Consider the following 14,824-nt stretch of genomic DNA (forward strand, 5'->3'; position numbering starts at 1 on the left):
GTTGTTTTATTGATCACATGGTATTTGTATTTTAGTACGACATCATCTAAAGCTGTGATGCAAGGAAGATTATATACAGCGAGTATCTACAAATTGCGAAAAGCGGACCAGCCCTTGGATTGATCCAGTAATAGGTGTTCAGTGGGACTATATTGATATGCGTTTCCTCCGCCTCTCGTTGTGTCAAATCTCGAAGCGTGCTGATAAACATGTTGGTACCCATGTCGATAAACATCTTGATACTGATTATCCTTTGCTTTCAATGTGATACGTCGTGATAAAGGAGTATCATGCACCTTGCTGAATGGTTTAATATTGTGGGGCTTTTCTCGAATCTCCTCAACATCTTGATCATTCTCTTGATTGGCCGTTCGAAAATGAGGAGAAGGAGAAGGTGGTGATGGTCGCCTTGGTGAATTATTTTCATCATTGGATGCTTGAAATGAGTTGCTGTTGGTTGCGGTGGATGCTCTTGTCACAGATTGTCTTTTGGGTGATAGCATGCTGGGTTCTTCATGGCGAAAGGGTATAGGTGATAGTGAACATTCTCTGGATAGTTGATGTCGCATATCACTTGCTGCCTGTCGATCAGAAGTCGACCACGAAAACGAATGATCCGCTGGTAGTTGAACATGTGGCATTGTCGTGACACTTTCCTTTTCACTACCACCATCAGTAACCTTGAATAACCCATCGTCGTCATCATCACCAAAAGGCGTACGGACATGAAATTCCTCAATCACCTCGGCTACAATCTCATCGCATGAATCGTCTCGATGATTGTTCCTCAACGGTGAAATGTTGGGTGACTCTGGTGATAAAGACATGGAATGAAACTCTCGGGCAGTGTAGTAGATTGTTGTTCCTGAAGGGTTTTGACCATTCGAGTGTTGCTCTAGCGACGCTGATTGTTGACGTGGATGTGACGCTTTGAAACGCTTGTTGCTTCTACCAGAGTTATCATCCAAAGAACGTCGCTTTGAAGAATCATTATTCTCCTGTTGAACATGTCTCGTAGACTGGTCGGTGGCTCGTATAGTATGATCACTATCGCCATCAGAGGAATCCTTGTTTGATCCAACGTTCGTGAGCTGATTAGGTGATGCTGTTGATGATCGATTAGGTTGAGCTGATATAGTACGTTGCATCGTTCTCGCGCGTGATCTGATTTGGTGAACCATATCCAAAGTTGAGTAGTGATGAGCTATACGAAAGATTCAATGATGAGTGGCATTTTTTTGGTGCAATGGATGGATTGAATCACTCACGCAGGAATATGGATTGCATATTCTTCTTAGGAGTAGCTTTATGCATCTCGACTGATTTCAATAGCTGAAGGGTATGTGGATCAACCGTGAGCGTACGACTCGGATGTTGATGATGCCGTATGTTGGGTGTGCTTGTTCGCCTATAATACGGCACTCGTATTAATCAACACAATGCCACCTCATTTACGTCATCCCTTACCGTTGTTCATGATCCTCCTTTGAAGAGCAAGTAGAGACTGGCTTGTGTGACGAGGATTGCTGCGTACTGCTGATGGTTTCATGTTGTCGCTGTGATGGCATGGCAACAGTGGGTTTCTTGGTGGCGGATGAAGATGAAGTTTTGCTTGATTGTTGCTGTGAACGTGTGCGAGAGGTCATCTTCAATACATGCATCGACAAGGATGTCATGATAGCTTCCACTTTTTCACCTCGACAGTCTTCAAAGTAGCTGCGTCTTAGAGTCACGTTCTTGGAAAGACATTGGCCCTCCCTTCGCAATTCCTCCAACCAACGAAATGCAGTTGCAATATATAACCGCGATTGCCGTCTAAAGTCGACGATTGGCCAACAATCTTTAAAAGCCGTTCGTGCTCGCCTCGGATCGAGCTTTGTAAAAAGGAAATGACTGGTTGCAATAAACGCCTTGGTATTGTTCGCATGCGTGAACATGTCCTCGTCAAACTTCACATGCTTGTAGAGACCGGTCGCTGATTGTTCAGGCGAGAAGCCGAGCAACAAGAGGTTGTTGACAAATGTGGAGCGGTGGGACGAGTTGTCCATGAACTAGGTGTCGCGTAGTTGTTGCAGTGGTGGTGGTGTGCGGGGTGAAAGAGATGCAAGGCACAATGAACAAAATGGGACTTCGTTATGCGTCGTACACGGTCCTGTTACTAAGAATTGTATTGCCACTGCAAGCACCATACACCCCCAATTCATATCAAAACAATCATCCATATGATAGTATTCCTGATCATTAGATATCATAATTCTCCTTTTCTTAGACATCTTTCAATATCTTGTAGTTGTTCTGATGTGCCTTCATGGCCCTTGTAGTGATCATGTAGACCAATCACCCATCCATAAACGTTCAATGTATGCTGGCCACTCATTGTTGTCATCCCACATTTACGCATCTACTACGGTTACGGGGAGGTCGAAATGTAATTGAATTTCAAGTTCTATGAAATGAAGATGTTGCAGTGGCCCAGGAGTTTATCAAAGAGCCTATAATCGTATTGATTCATGTTATCAGCAGGTGATCTAGAAAGCTTTAGCGAATGACAGTGTGACAAGAACAAGAGCATTATCTCAATACATATGAGTATGTAAATGATCCAATCTCGCGTTCCAACCTTCCTATTCTATTTCCCCCTTTCAATCCAGAAGCCAACCAAGCGATCCACACCTCGCACATATGCGCTGATAGAACGATACCCCTCTAAATAATCTGTTGGACCCCATTTTCATTCAAAGAAAGTCGAGAATAGTACATTGTAGTGTGGATGTTTGATAAAGGAAGTGCATTACAAATTGAATAAGGAACGGGTGAATCACGTACGGGAGATAGAGATAATTGTGCCATCCGTTGTATTCTTGGTTAACATCCTTCATCCATGATTGCAAAGTAGCTGCTGCATGCGTTGAATCGAATACTCCAATGTCATCCATAGCTGTAGACACCTTTCGCCAATTCCATCCCATCCACCATCATCCTCAGCCGTATCCACGTGACATCGATCCATCGTTCCTGCTGACAACGCGACAAGTAACCAAAGCAACATTCCAGGAATCCTCATATATGTACTTGATTGCATCCATCCATCATAGCCATTTCAAGTCCAATAAGAAAGAGCCTCTGTGGTCGCAGCTCAAGGATTGCTTGTATTGTAGCTGATATGGCATCATCATAGGAGTTCGTATCCATCAAAGCAAGTTGCTACACGTAAATAAAGCTGCTCCTATACAATGGCTATCCACTGTTAATGTAAATGCAAGTAAAGAATGCTGTTTGCGACAATGGAATAGAGACCTTGCTAATAGCATCTGCTGATGCGTTTGGTCGTGTAGAGGAGACTGCAAGAGCGTTTGTTGTAGTAGACTGACAAGATTGCAAACGCTGTTTGAGACAATGGAGTAAAGACCTCGCTAATAGCAACTGCTGCAATGAACGCTGTTACGATTGATCGTGGCAGAGGAATGTGCAAGAGCGTGTGTTGTAGCAAGAGACTCGTGTGTTGTAGAAGAATGACTCCATGAACTCGCCATTCAGTCAAAGACAATCGGATCAAGAGCGTTGTATGATTGCCATGGTGGGTTGAAGCAGGACAATCGTTCGCAGATGGTAGTTGTATACTTGAATGGGGCTGTAGTTGAGAATGGGAGGAGAAAGAGACAATGAGAAGGGAGAGGAAGAGCTGGAAATCAAGTAGATTTTCTGTTGTTGGATGACATTCTTTGTTTGAGCATTGCTCTGTCAAATCCACTTGTATCAAGAAAGTTGAAGGATGGACACGATGGGCTGGAGCAGGGGAATCGTTCATATCATTGGTTTGGGTAACAAAAGTGAATGGGAGAGATGAGCTATCAGCTGCCAGTTATGAATGTTAAGGATTAGCGAATACAGTATCATCCATTGTTCCATCCAGTCATGCAAAACTGCTGGGTTACACAAAGACGTCCCTCTGCATCTTTTGCTCTGCCAGGGTCAGCTAGTTGACAATGAACGACGACCACTCTTCATATAGCATCACGCTTACAGCATATGTAAAACATAAAGGTACTCGTATCTCTAAACTTTACAGTCAAACGTGGGGTCTTTAATAGAACAAAATTGCTCGGCTGGGTCAAAGCGATCTTGTGTCAAAGTATGAAGTTCATCGTGCCCGATCCCAAATTCACCCAATGTCGCCACCAGCCAAAGTGGGTCGACCTCTTGGATTTTTTTTCGACGACGACGAAAATATTTTTTGGCTGGTAGCGACATTGGGTGAATCTGGGATCGGCCACGATCGACTTCATAGTTTGACACAAGATCGCGTTCACCCCGCCGAGCAGCTTTGTTCTGTTAAAGACCCCACGTTTGATTGTGAAATCTTGAGATATGACTGTCTTTATGTTTTTACTATGCTGTAAGCGTGATGCTATATGAAAAGTGGTCTTTGTTCATTGTGAAGTAGCTTGACCGTGGAGAGCCAAAAATGCAGAAGGACCTCTTTGTGTGACTGAGCTAAAAAGTCCGGACTTCAGGGACAATGCACGACAGGTACGCAAACCTCATTTGCAATCCATACATTGGCAGTTAAGATGCACTTTTCTCCATTCCGGACTTTTGCCGATCTGTTTGATGGAAGCGATGCTCCTGCTGCAGAGGTTCATTTCCATGGTTAAAGTATCTTGATCCGAGCTGATTTGATTGAGCTATGGCCAAACCAAAAAACATCAGTTGAGGTAGATCGAGCACGCTCTATAGTGCTGAGTGATGTAATCTCTCTTGGACCGTAGCTCAACCAAATCAGCTCCAATCAAGCTACTTGGATCATGGAAATGAACCTCTGCAGCAGACGCATCGTTCCATTGTTATGGAATTGAAAAAGGCTGCGAATGGGGAGAAATGCATGTTAGCTGCCGATTCGTGACATGTTACTAAAGCCATAAAGTATCATACATTGACCTTTCCAATTCAACCCAATCAGCTGTGCTACACAAACGCGCCCGTCTGCATCTTTCGCTCTGTCATGGTCTAGCAACTTGACATTAAACAAAGACCACCTTTCATATAGTATCATACATACAGCATATGTAAAACATAAAGGTGCCTGTATCTCTAAACTTTACAATCAAACGTGGGGTCTTTAATAGAACAAAATTGCTCGGCGGAGTCAAAGCGATCTTGTGTCAAAGTATGAAGTTCATCGTGGCCATTCCCAGATTCACCCAATGTCGCCACCAGTCAAAGTGGGTCGACCTCTTGAATTTTTTTTGACGACGACGAAAATATTTTTTGGCTGGTAGCGACATTGGCCAAATCTCGGATTGGCCATGATGAACATGAGACTCTGACGGTGTATGCTTTCGGCCCCGGCGAGCAATTCTGTTCTATTAAAGACCCCACGCTTGATTGTAAATTTCTGAGTTACAAGTGTCTTTATGTTTTTACTATGCTGAAAGCGTGATGCTATATAAAGAGTGGTCGTTGTTCATTGTCAAGTAGCTAGACCAGGTAGCCAAAGATGTAGAGAGGTGTGTTTGTATAGCATAGCTGATTGGGCAGGTGTTAAAGGGCCTTTGCTATTGGCGGAGAATGCATGAATGACCCTAGCCATTATACGGTAGATAGCAAGGTACGCCTACGATAGCATATAAAATGGTTGTTCTTATGTAACGTTGAATAGGATATCGTTAACTGAAAATGTGATTGGTATAAGAAGCATGGTATGCCCATGTACTCCCGCCACACTGCATCACACCTCACATCTTTCTTGAACGTATATAATGGATTAAGCTTACAGTGAATTGAATCAAGCTTCTGTAACGATCATTTTATTGTTGGGTATCTTCACTCTTGAATTTCTTATGTTTGCAATAAACAAGCATTCCAAAATTGCTTCTGGCCATTTATACCATCACAGCACTTTATCATAGCACAATAACTCGTAGCAATGCAAACGTATGCAACAGCAGAGATACATTATTTATTTCTTGTATGTACGTAAGAAGTAAAGATGGTTCATTAATTCATCTAATGGAAAGTGAGCGTAAACTTGGAGGTCAAGTCAATGTCAAGGCCTTGAACAACGGCAGCACCATGCTCGTCCTTGGAAACTTGGAACTTGTTGCCCTTGTGATTAGCAGTCTTGAGGTGATCATTGCATCCGATGATTTTGATCGTATCGAGCTTCTCAGCATCGGCATAATCAAAGGTACCTCGGGCCTTGAGAACACCATTGCGATACTCAAAAGTAATGTCCGAAGTACCTTCTTGCTCAATCGAGTGTCCATCATCCATATACAAACGACCTGAAGCACGTCCCTTGTTGTCAAGAGCGATAAGGAGACTATAAGGTGACTTGAAAGTATCGGTCACAAGGTAAGCAGAAGTCTTGAGAGGGATGATGGCACCACCACGGACATGAATAGGGATATGAGTCAATGGAGCATCCAATGTCACAGACGACTTGCCCTCGACAGCCTTGTAGGTATACCAATCATACCAAACACCAGGTGGGATTTGTGCGTTCTCTACTGAGGTGGCGTTTTCATAGAGCACAGGCGAGATGAGGATATCAGATCCAAGCAAAATTTGTTCATCGTTGTCAAGGTACTCGTTTTCCTTGGGGTACTCGAAAATCAAAGGTCTCCAGAGACCAGTACCAACACGATGAGCCTCTTCATATAGCGTGTAAAAGTAGGGGAGCATGCTGTATCGGATAGCAAGTGCTTTCTTGCTTGCTTCGGTTACGGACTTCCATAAGAAAGGCTCTTGTGAAATAGCAACGTCGTTATTATGGTTACGGGCGAAAGGATAAAAGGCACCAAGAGCGGACCAACGTGCACAAAGCTGTTCATTCGTATCGTCATTGAAGCCACAAACATCGGCACCAGCGTATGAAATACCAAAGAGATGTTGATTGAAAATCTCTGCAATAGAAATCTTAAGCTTCTCCCATGTCGAGTGGTTGTCACCCTATATAGATACATATAAGTAAAATCATCCCATGATAGTATAGCCATGTTTTTGATACTCACAGTCCAATGACCCATCTTCTTGCCGGAACCAGGGAACATGGAACGACTCAAAAGGAAAGGACGTTCATTGGGCTTGTGTTTCAAGAGAGCCTACAAGGATGACGAGTCAACAAGATGAAAAGAAACAAAAAGCTGTGCCAGTAGTAGACAACATACTTGACGTGTGACCTCGCCTTCGGCATGACCATAGATATTATGGAGATCGTAGTGAGGAATACCACCATAGTGAAGCGAGTTGGTAGAAGCAGTACGGAAGGAAAGATCACCATAGCCATTGCGAATTCTGTACTTTGGATACAAGAGATTACGTGAATCGCCTGGTGTCGAGTTGCCATAAGAGTCGATGGCTTTTTGCCACTCAGCAATCAAGGCTTCTGCCTTGTCATCATCGAGTTGCCAATAGAGATCAGGCCAAGTATCTTGCTTGCCTGTACCACAGGAGCCAAGGCAGAATGAAGATGGCTCATCCATGTCAATCCAAAGACCATCCAAATCAAGTTTCTTGACCCAATCAATAATTTCCTTGCCCCAAAACTCAGTGATGTTGGGATGCCACCAATCTGGAAAGACCTAATGTCATAGCAAATGTGAGCCATCATCATCAATGATGAGCGTCAATCATGCATCCACTTACTGTATAGCCAGGCCAAACTTGGCCGACAAACTCGCTGCCATCGTTGTTCTTCATAAAGACATCCATTTCTTTACCACGCTGGTAGACATCATAGCTGGTATTCGTACTCAAAGCAGGGTCCACCATGGTAATCATACGTTGCGAGTTGCTGTGCATACGATGACTCAAAGCCTTCATGCTTTCTTCGGGGAAGTTGACCTCATCAAAAGTGAAATCCTTACGGCGGTCCATGTAATCGATATCGACCCAAATGGTTTCCACTATGATAAAAATGATGTTAATGCATACATCCATCATCTGCCCTATTGCACCTTACATGGAATGCCAGCCTCTTCATAGCCATCCACAGCCCAGTTGACATGGCTGATATTCTTGAAACCATAACGGCAATGGTGCCATCCCAACATCCAGTGTGCTACATAGATGAGAAAAAAGGATGAATAAATATCATCACACGCAACAGCAAGTGTGTCACAATAAGGATCGTACCTGGCATGAATGGTTTACCAATAAGGTCAGTGTAAGATTGCATCACCGAATTGGGTTTAGCATCCTTGGGAACGAAAAAGAAAAATTCGAGGACACCACCAATAATCTTGTATGTAATGCGTCCTTCCTTGAAAAAGACATCCATACCATGAGCATTCAAAAGAAGTGCACCGTGTGCTTTGCCATTGCGGAGCTCGGTGTAATAGGGGTGAGCACCATAGATGTTCTTGTAGAACCTATGTTGTGTAACACCATGATGATTAAACGCCTCATCGTCATCTTGTCATTTTCGCATATACTTACGGTGTGGCATCATCCCGGTTCCATAGCGTAGTAACATTCTAATTTAAAAACGATCTTAGTAATGAAGCAGGATAATGTTAGCATGCACACACATACCTGCTTGTTATCGCGACGGAAGTTGGTGACCACTTCTCCTACACCGTAGAGATTGGTATCCTTTGGTACAGCCGTTGAGATTTCAAGGTATTGGTCTTCGAATACGAGAGGATAATCGGTGGTATCAAAGATGACCGACTTGTCGGCTTTACGAATGACTTGGAAACTAAAAGGGCTTTCTGTGTACTTGAAATCATAGTTGCGCTTTCGTGCAGCACGATCATGTTTGCTTCTTTCCAAACCAAGAGGGGAATCAGGTACGGGAATTTGCTTTCCCTCCTTGTCAGCAATAAGAACACGTAAACGGTCTTCAGCTTCAAAGTCTACAGAGACTGTCAAGTCGTCGATTGTTTTGCCAAAGAGATCACGGCCTTCCTCCTTGTTATCACCCATGAATGATAGAGGGAATTCCAAGCCTGACTTTGTGCGCACAACCTCTCCATCGATCTTGTATCCAGGAGCCGAGGATGAAACATCTGTCAAAAAAAGGTTGTTAGAATACAAAGCCTTGTTGAATCATGAATGATAAAACGTAATACCATAGTTGGGCTCAGGGATATCAAATTGGATGTCTGCAATGGCACTCGCCAAAAAGACTGCCGTGGCGAAAAGAATAGGAGAAAGTTTCCTCATTTGTCTTGGGATTGAGGGGATGAGATATGCATCATTGCTCCGTATTTATAATTTGATCTAATCAATCCGGGGTAAGTGATCCCCCTTTCGTTGTATCAGCCGGGTCCCGCTTTCTGGATTCCCAGGTCGACAAACACTACAAGATGTACCACCTGCAATCAATTCTCCCGCACTCATGTACACCGTCATACAAAGTTGCCGATGTATACGGCCCCATCAACGTGAGAAGATTCATTCATCCCGCCTTTAGCTTTTCGAAAACGAGGAAGATGATCATGTTGTTAGTAGCCGTTATTAAAGAAAAGAGACATTGATGGGTATGGTTTAATACACGCCTACATGAAATAATGCCATGGCAATGGCTGAAATTGTTGCCATGGCTACGTACTTGTAACCGCATAATTGACAACAAGGCAATTCAATCTCAAAGCGTATCTTTGAGTGGATGGTATAATATTCGCTTGGAGTCAACGTGTAATGTCGTACATTTCAGCACAAAGAACAGGCGACGGGAAGCTTCCCATCGGTTAGGTTCTTCCCATCGCTGATATCATTTTCTTTACTCCATGTCTCCGAAAATGGAAGATGATACCAAGCATGGTATAATCGAGGCATGATGTAACGTTAAAGCACAAAGTCACAGAGATCGGGATGAAAGGAATGGGGGATAACGCATAGCGTTTACCAAGATCCTTACAAAGATTTTAGGTATGACAAAACGGAACAGAAGCGGGAAACTCGGTATCAAACTTTATTGGAACCCTTGGTGCAACATCTCCCTTCAATATGAATTGGATCCACGTAAGATCATGGCTTTAGCATTTACCCGGGTTGATGGTGCCAATAGAGTATGTCGATATGTGCGTGTGTGTTACTTGATAGAAACAACTTGATCCGGGTCTTTATGGTATTAATCGGGCTGTGTCCACTTTGAAAAACGTTGATGTCTGTTACTGCTTCTCAATGGGTCATCAAAGGAGAAATGTTAAAGGATTGGTAAATACGGGTGATGCCGTATGCTTGAGACCCCATCTGATACAAGCTGTACTAGTCCATAGATCAAAGAATACCAAGTTTGTGGTTTATTGTATCTTCTCATGAGCATGAATGATGATTCCCCGTATTCCATTAGAGCAATTACACAATATACACACTATCCTTTGGAATATGATGGTACAATTTTATTATCGTTAAGAATGGAAAGTGACATTGAGGACGTTTGGCTTCTCGTAGTTCTCCAGATACCTGAGCTCTTTGCTCTAAATCATTGGATGAGTATTTTATACATCTCTGAACATGGCAATCATAATGAGCACTTACCACTGCACGTTTCTTTGTAACGGTCATTTTACTCCTGACAGCAGTGTAATAACTCACGCCATCCCGAAAAGCAACCATAATCTGGGAATGTTGGTTGTCATGGTCGTATAGATATTCTCGAGCAGAAAGATAGGTAATGGACTCATCACTGGGAAGACCTTGTACGCCGGCATTAAAAGCATCCTTCTTTTGTTGCACGAGTTTTTCAGTCCCACTTTCATCAGGAAGGAACCATATGAGATAGCTGTCGTTTTGGTCATGTGGGTTGGTGATGGGTCGCATAATACCACGATCCGTTGCATCCAGTGCTGATAATCGTGCCTCTTTCAATGTGCTGCTGATTTCATCCTCGTCGATGTATTTGCGTTTGCCAAGTCGTCTTTCATTTGCTGGATCACCGCTAAACTGTCCAATGGTGTAAATGGTATTCTCACAAAGCTTGTCAGGGAGCAATGGCGTGATGTTCTTGACCTTGGCCTTGGTACGAGGATGCACCAATTCATCCGGTGAGATATTGAATCCATCCACCACAACATCGAATGCTTCAGCCAATGTACGACGACGCTTGTTGCTCGCTTTGGAATCAACTTTGGCTTTGCTCTTCTTTTCAACAAAGGTTTGCGACAATGACGATGGCTTGACCCAAATCCTCGTTGCTGGTTCCTGTGATCCAGGTTCTTGTTCTGAAGGTGGTTGCTGTAAAAACACTCGATCCTCTTCTGAAAGTGCGTATTCGTTGCGAGCGACTAAAAAGAAAGGGCGATAAGGATGACATGGATCATGTGATGTATGTAGCCTTCTTACCTTCAGAGCTGTTGTTTGCTGCATTGAGGTATTCTACTAGCGGTTGATCGATGACGATACCATAGCTAGGTTCTACGTGCAACGGTGACGGATTCTCGCCAATAGTGCTGTCGTGATGTGTCGCATTGATCTTGCCCAGTGCTCCAAGAGAGAGGAATTTGGGTGGAAACGGCAATGGTGGTAATTTGCTTCTGTATCGGACGCGACAGATGTAGTCTCCTTTGTATCTTTTGTATCATTCGCGTGGATTGAGTCAATAAATCGTGAAGGGCAAGATTAGCAGACCTACTTTTTGGACATGGTGGGGGAAAGAAAAGCAACTCCGTGGGGGATGTCTCAAGATACGATTATCTCTCAGATCCTTATTCGACATTCACACTTGAAGCTGCAGAGTAGAACAAAGTCATTGATCTTGTTGGAGTGCTACCTATACTATTCGAAGCATAAGGTGGTTGTCATCCATATCTTGCATTCAAACCCTGCTGACATTGATAATGTTGCCCTATATTCGATTATACCGTACACACTGAAAGGGGTTCGTTAAGCTAGGCCATATGACTTGCCATTGCCATCAATGGTGTAACCTATATATGAAGCATGTTGAAAACCATGATAGGGAGGAAAAGAGAGTGAGCGTCATTCCTGTTTAAAACCATGCATCTTGTGACATGACATCCATTGAAGCTTGTATGAGAATACATCAGCCCTTTTGATATGGATGTACATTAACTGCTTCATTGTATTTGCCCATGTTCTACTCACTACTATGTAGTCTTTAACATCACATATTGCATTTCATAACAAGACATCTTGGAACGAGTCAACTCACAACATTGCACATGCTTTTTTTATTCAGAGTACATAACGTAAATATGCTTTCATGACATGATCAGAAAACTTTGATTCCATTGTTGCTCAAGTACTATTCATCTAACAATAACCAAAGGCAAGGTAAATGTCAATAGTACGAGACGCTGAGAGAGCCGATTTTCTGACGCCGCTCAATGGGGAAATCCACAGGGCAACGGGTTTGGAAAAATCCCGCTCAGTTTGGCGCAGTGGACGTCCCTCCTCTTTCATATATTTGCGATGGTCAAATTCATTAAGGCTGGCAAGGTATGAACGAAAACGATAGGGGAGCAACAAGATGAGAGCGAAAGAGAGAGAAAAAAGAAGAGGATGGATGAAGAAGATGGATGGATGGATGGATGAAAGGATGGATTAGGTTGTGAAACGCAAACGAAGTATGGACCATGACAACTCATTTTACGCATTTAGGTCGTCGTTCTCTTGCAAGGTCGTTATGCTGGCAAGAAGGCTGTGGTTGTCCGCAGTATGTATTTACACATATATAAAAGAAAGTGCACCACTTGCAGTATACTGATGAAGGCGTGATGTTATAGACCACGACGAAGGCACCAAGGATAGACCCTATGGCTACGCTGTCGTTGCCGGTGTCGAGCGCACTCCCTTGAAGGTCACCCGTGCTATGGGTAAGAAGAAGGTTGCCAAGCGTTCCCGCGTCAAGCCTTTCGTCAAAATCATCAACTACAACCACATGATGCCCACTCGGTATGTCTCTCTCTCATTTAACTATACATAGTGTCATCATGATGTCCTGATGTTTGTATGTTATCTTAGTTATGCTTTGGATCTCGAGCAAATCAAGGGTACCGTCTCTGCTGAGACCTTCAAGGATGCCTCCCAACGTGTTGAAGCCAAGAAGGTAATTAGGATCAATGATGATGATATCGAGTATGCAGGTCTTTAACATGGCAATCTAGGTTATCAAGAAGCTCTTTGAAGAGAGATATCAAACCGGCAAGAACAAGTGGTTCTTCAACAAGCTCAGATTCTAAGCATTGTTGAAATGGTTCTGAAACATTAAAGAGTTTTTTACATCTGAAAACAACATTTATCAGAGGAATATGAGGATGGAGGACATGGTATTGGATACGGCTTTCTATTTCAATCCGAAAACAGCATCTAGCATGATGCGTGTAGCAGCAAAGGTCCCCTTCATGGATACTAATCGAGCAAAATTGGCCGGAATACGGGTGTATAATTCTTCCCTTTCAGCTGGATGTTTCTCATTAGCATTTGCAGCATAATCATTGTGCAATATGACTTACGTGATCCAGTGGTATATGCTTCCATCCTTATATTGGGGATGACTTGCTCACAGATATTGATCGACACGTCCATGCTAAGGATGTTTATGTCCCATATCAGCCGTATTTCATGGTCTTGCTCTCTAGGATAAAAAAAACCGCCCACCGTTAAGAGCTAGATAACCCACATCATAAACCCCCTTACCTGTAAAATTTCAATGTATTGCTCCCAATGTCTTCCACAGTGATTGCTGACGAGTATAATTCATGCAAACGTTGAAATAATGTCCTTCGGTCATCGATCAATCGACCATAGTGTATCAAGAGCCGAAAGAATCCTAAGAGGTTGCACTCTTCTTCGATCCTATTCATCTCAATCAATCAAAGGGTATCGTAAGGTCAACGTCTTGTCCTATTTACCTTTTAAGCAAAGTACACAGTTCGAATTGTGTTTCCATGCCAACTTCAACCTTGAGGTTTTCAATGCATAGTTGATCTTGTCGTATAGTGAATGTCACAGTAAATTGTTGGCCGTATGATGATCCACACAATTCGCAATGTCGTACAGTGCCTGTTGTATATATACATGCATGAATATCCACACAGGAGCGTATTCATTCATGATACATACCTGGGCCATCTGCGTATTCAATCTTGTTGGATGCCTTTGTGAATTCAATATGTGCAAAATCGATTTGGGATCGAACCTACAGCAAGCATTAGGAAATGCGTAATCACCATAGCAACACAAACAACGTACCTCAGGATCCTGCATTGCTCGTTCTCGAAGTTCAGCATGTGACTGTATAAAATCGCTTGTGGATATGTCGGCTGCGTTGGATGGAAGAGGTGCACTCGCAATACGAATCAAGTAATCACTAACAGGGTACTCAGCAAAGGTACAAGTGCATCTAGGCGTAATCAACCTACAAGATAACATCCAAATCCATAGGATCGTCGACTTGTTCTTCATCATCTTGAAGCTGTGCTCGTTGTTCAGGTGTCATCTTCACCACGGACGCTTCCTTTTCTCGACGTTGTCGTTGTATCTTCAAATCATATCTTAGTTTGGCCACCTCCTTCTCCAGTGCCTTGACTTGGTCAGAGAGTAGTCGACGTTGCTCTTCGAGAGGGACCTGATTGTTCTCTTGGGGGTCGACATTGCGTGATTCCTATCTTGTGGATCAGTATCCTTTGTTCCTCTTCCTGTTGACAATCGCATGGCCCACTTACAATGCTTTCTTTAATCTGCCGTTCGGTACTACTTTGTTGAGCTGCAAGTAATCGTTGTTGGAATTGTTGACTTGTGGTGCGAGCGTCAAAAGAAAAGTCCTCAGCGTTGTTCTCGTCCATAGCAAAAGTGAATAAAAGGTGGGATTGTGTCACCCACAACGCGCTTTTCTGTGCACGTAGTTTTCATC

At 43.2% G+C, this 14,824-nt stretch overlaps 5 protein-coding genes across 5 annotated transcripts; 1 reads left to right on the forward strand and 4 right to left on the reverse strand.

Annotated features, from left to right (window-relative positions):
- Nucleotides 1-86: 86 nt before the first annotated feature.
- On the reverse strand, nucleotides 87-2,048 carry O0I10_007689 (uncharacterized protein; the record flags this gene model as incomplete). Its single annotated transcript, XM_058487703.1, has 3 exons — nucleotides 87-1,204; nucleotides 1,269-1,408; nucleotides 1,468-2,048. The coding sequence occupies 3 exons, from the start codon at nucleotides 2,046-2,048 to the stop codon at nucleotides 87-89; spliced, it is 1,839 nt and encodes a 612-aa protein (XP_058341525.1).
- A 3,958-nt stretch (nucleotides 2,049-6,006) lies between these two features.
- Nucleotides 6,007-9,168, reverse strand: O0I10_007690 (uncharacterized protein; the record flags this gene model as incomplete). Its single annotated transcript, XM_058487704.1, has 9 exons — nucleotides 6,007-6,951; nucleotides 7,014-7,103; nucleotides 7,170-7,583; nucleotides 7,648-7,907; nucleotides 7,964-8,062; nucleotides 8,137-8,372; nucleotides 8,440-8,477; nucleotides 8,536-9,011; nucleotides 9,075-9,168. 9 exons carry the CDS (start codon nucleotides 9,166-9,168, stop codon nucleotides 6,007-6,009), a joined length of 2,652 nt encoding a protein of 883 aa, XP_058341526.1.
- Nucleotides 9,169-10,358: 1,190 nt separating this feature from the next.
- Nucleotides 10,359-11,592, reverse strand: O0I10_007691 (uncharacterized protein; the record flags this gene model as incomplete). Its single annotated transcript, XM_058487705.1, has 4 exons — nucleotides 10,359-10,427; nucleotides 10,489-11,234; nucleotides 11,293-11,519; nucleotides 11,582-11,592. The coding sequence occupies 4 exons, from the start codon at nucleotides 11,590-11,592 to the stop codon at nucleotides 10,359-10,361; spliced, it is 1,053 nt and encodes a 350-aa protein (XP_058341527.1).
- Nucleotides 11,593-12,381: 789 nt separating this feature from the next.
- On the forward strand, nucleotides 12,382-13,151 carry O0I10_007692 (uncharacterized protein; the record flags this gene model as incomplete). The annotated part of the gene is made up of 5 exons (XM_058487706.1): nucleotides 12,382-12,408; nucleotides 12,571-12,625; nucleotides 12,696-12,864; nucleotides 12,934-13,018; nucleotides 13,077-13,151. The coding sequence occupies 5 exons, from the start codon at nucleotides 12,382-12,384 to the stop codon at nucleotides 13,149-13,151; spliced, it is 411 nt and encodes a 136-aa protein (XP_058341528.1).
- A 104-nt stretch (nucleotides 13,152-13,255) lies between these two features.
- O0I10_007693 (uncharacterized protein) lies at nucleotides 13,256-14,756 on the reverse strand (the record flags this gene model as incomplete). Its single annotated transcript, XM_058487707.1, has 8 exons — nucleotides 13,256-13,371; nucleotides 13,425-13,546; nucleotides 13,609-13,767; nucleotides 13,824-13,974; nucleotides 14,035-14,110; nucleotides 14,164-14,281; nucleotides 14,334-14,575; nucleotides 14,637-14,756. The coding sequence occupies 8 exons, from the start codon at nucleotides 14,754-14,756 to the stop codon at nucleotides 13,256-13,258; spliced, it is 1,104 nt and encodes a 367-aa protein (XP_058341529.1).
- Nucleotides 14,757-14,824: the final 68 nt, after the last annotated feature.

This window comes from Lichtheimia ornata (assembly GCF_029851405.1).
Source record: "Lichtheimia ornata isolate CBS 291.66 chromosome Unknown scaffold00038, whole genome shotgun sequence".
NCBI lineage: Eukaryota > Fungi > Mucoromycota > Mucoromycetes > Mucorales > Lichtheimiaceae > Lichtheimia > Lichtheimia ornata.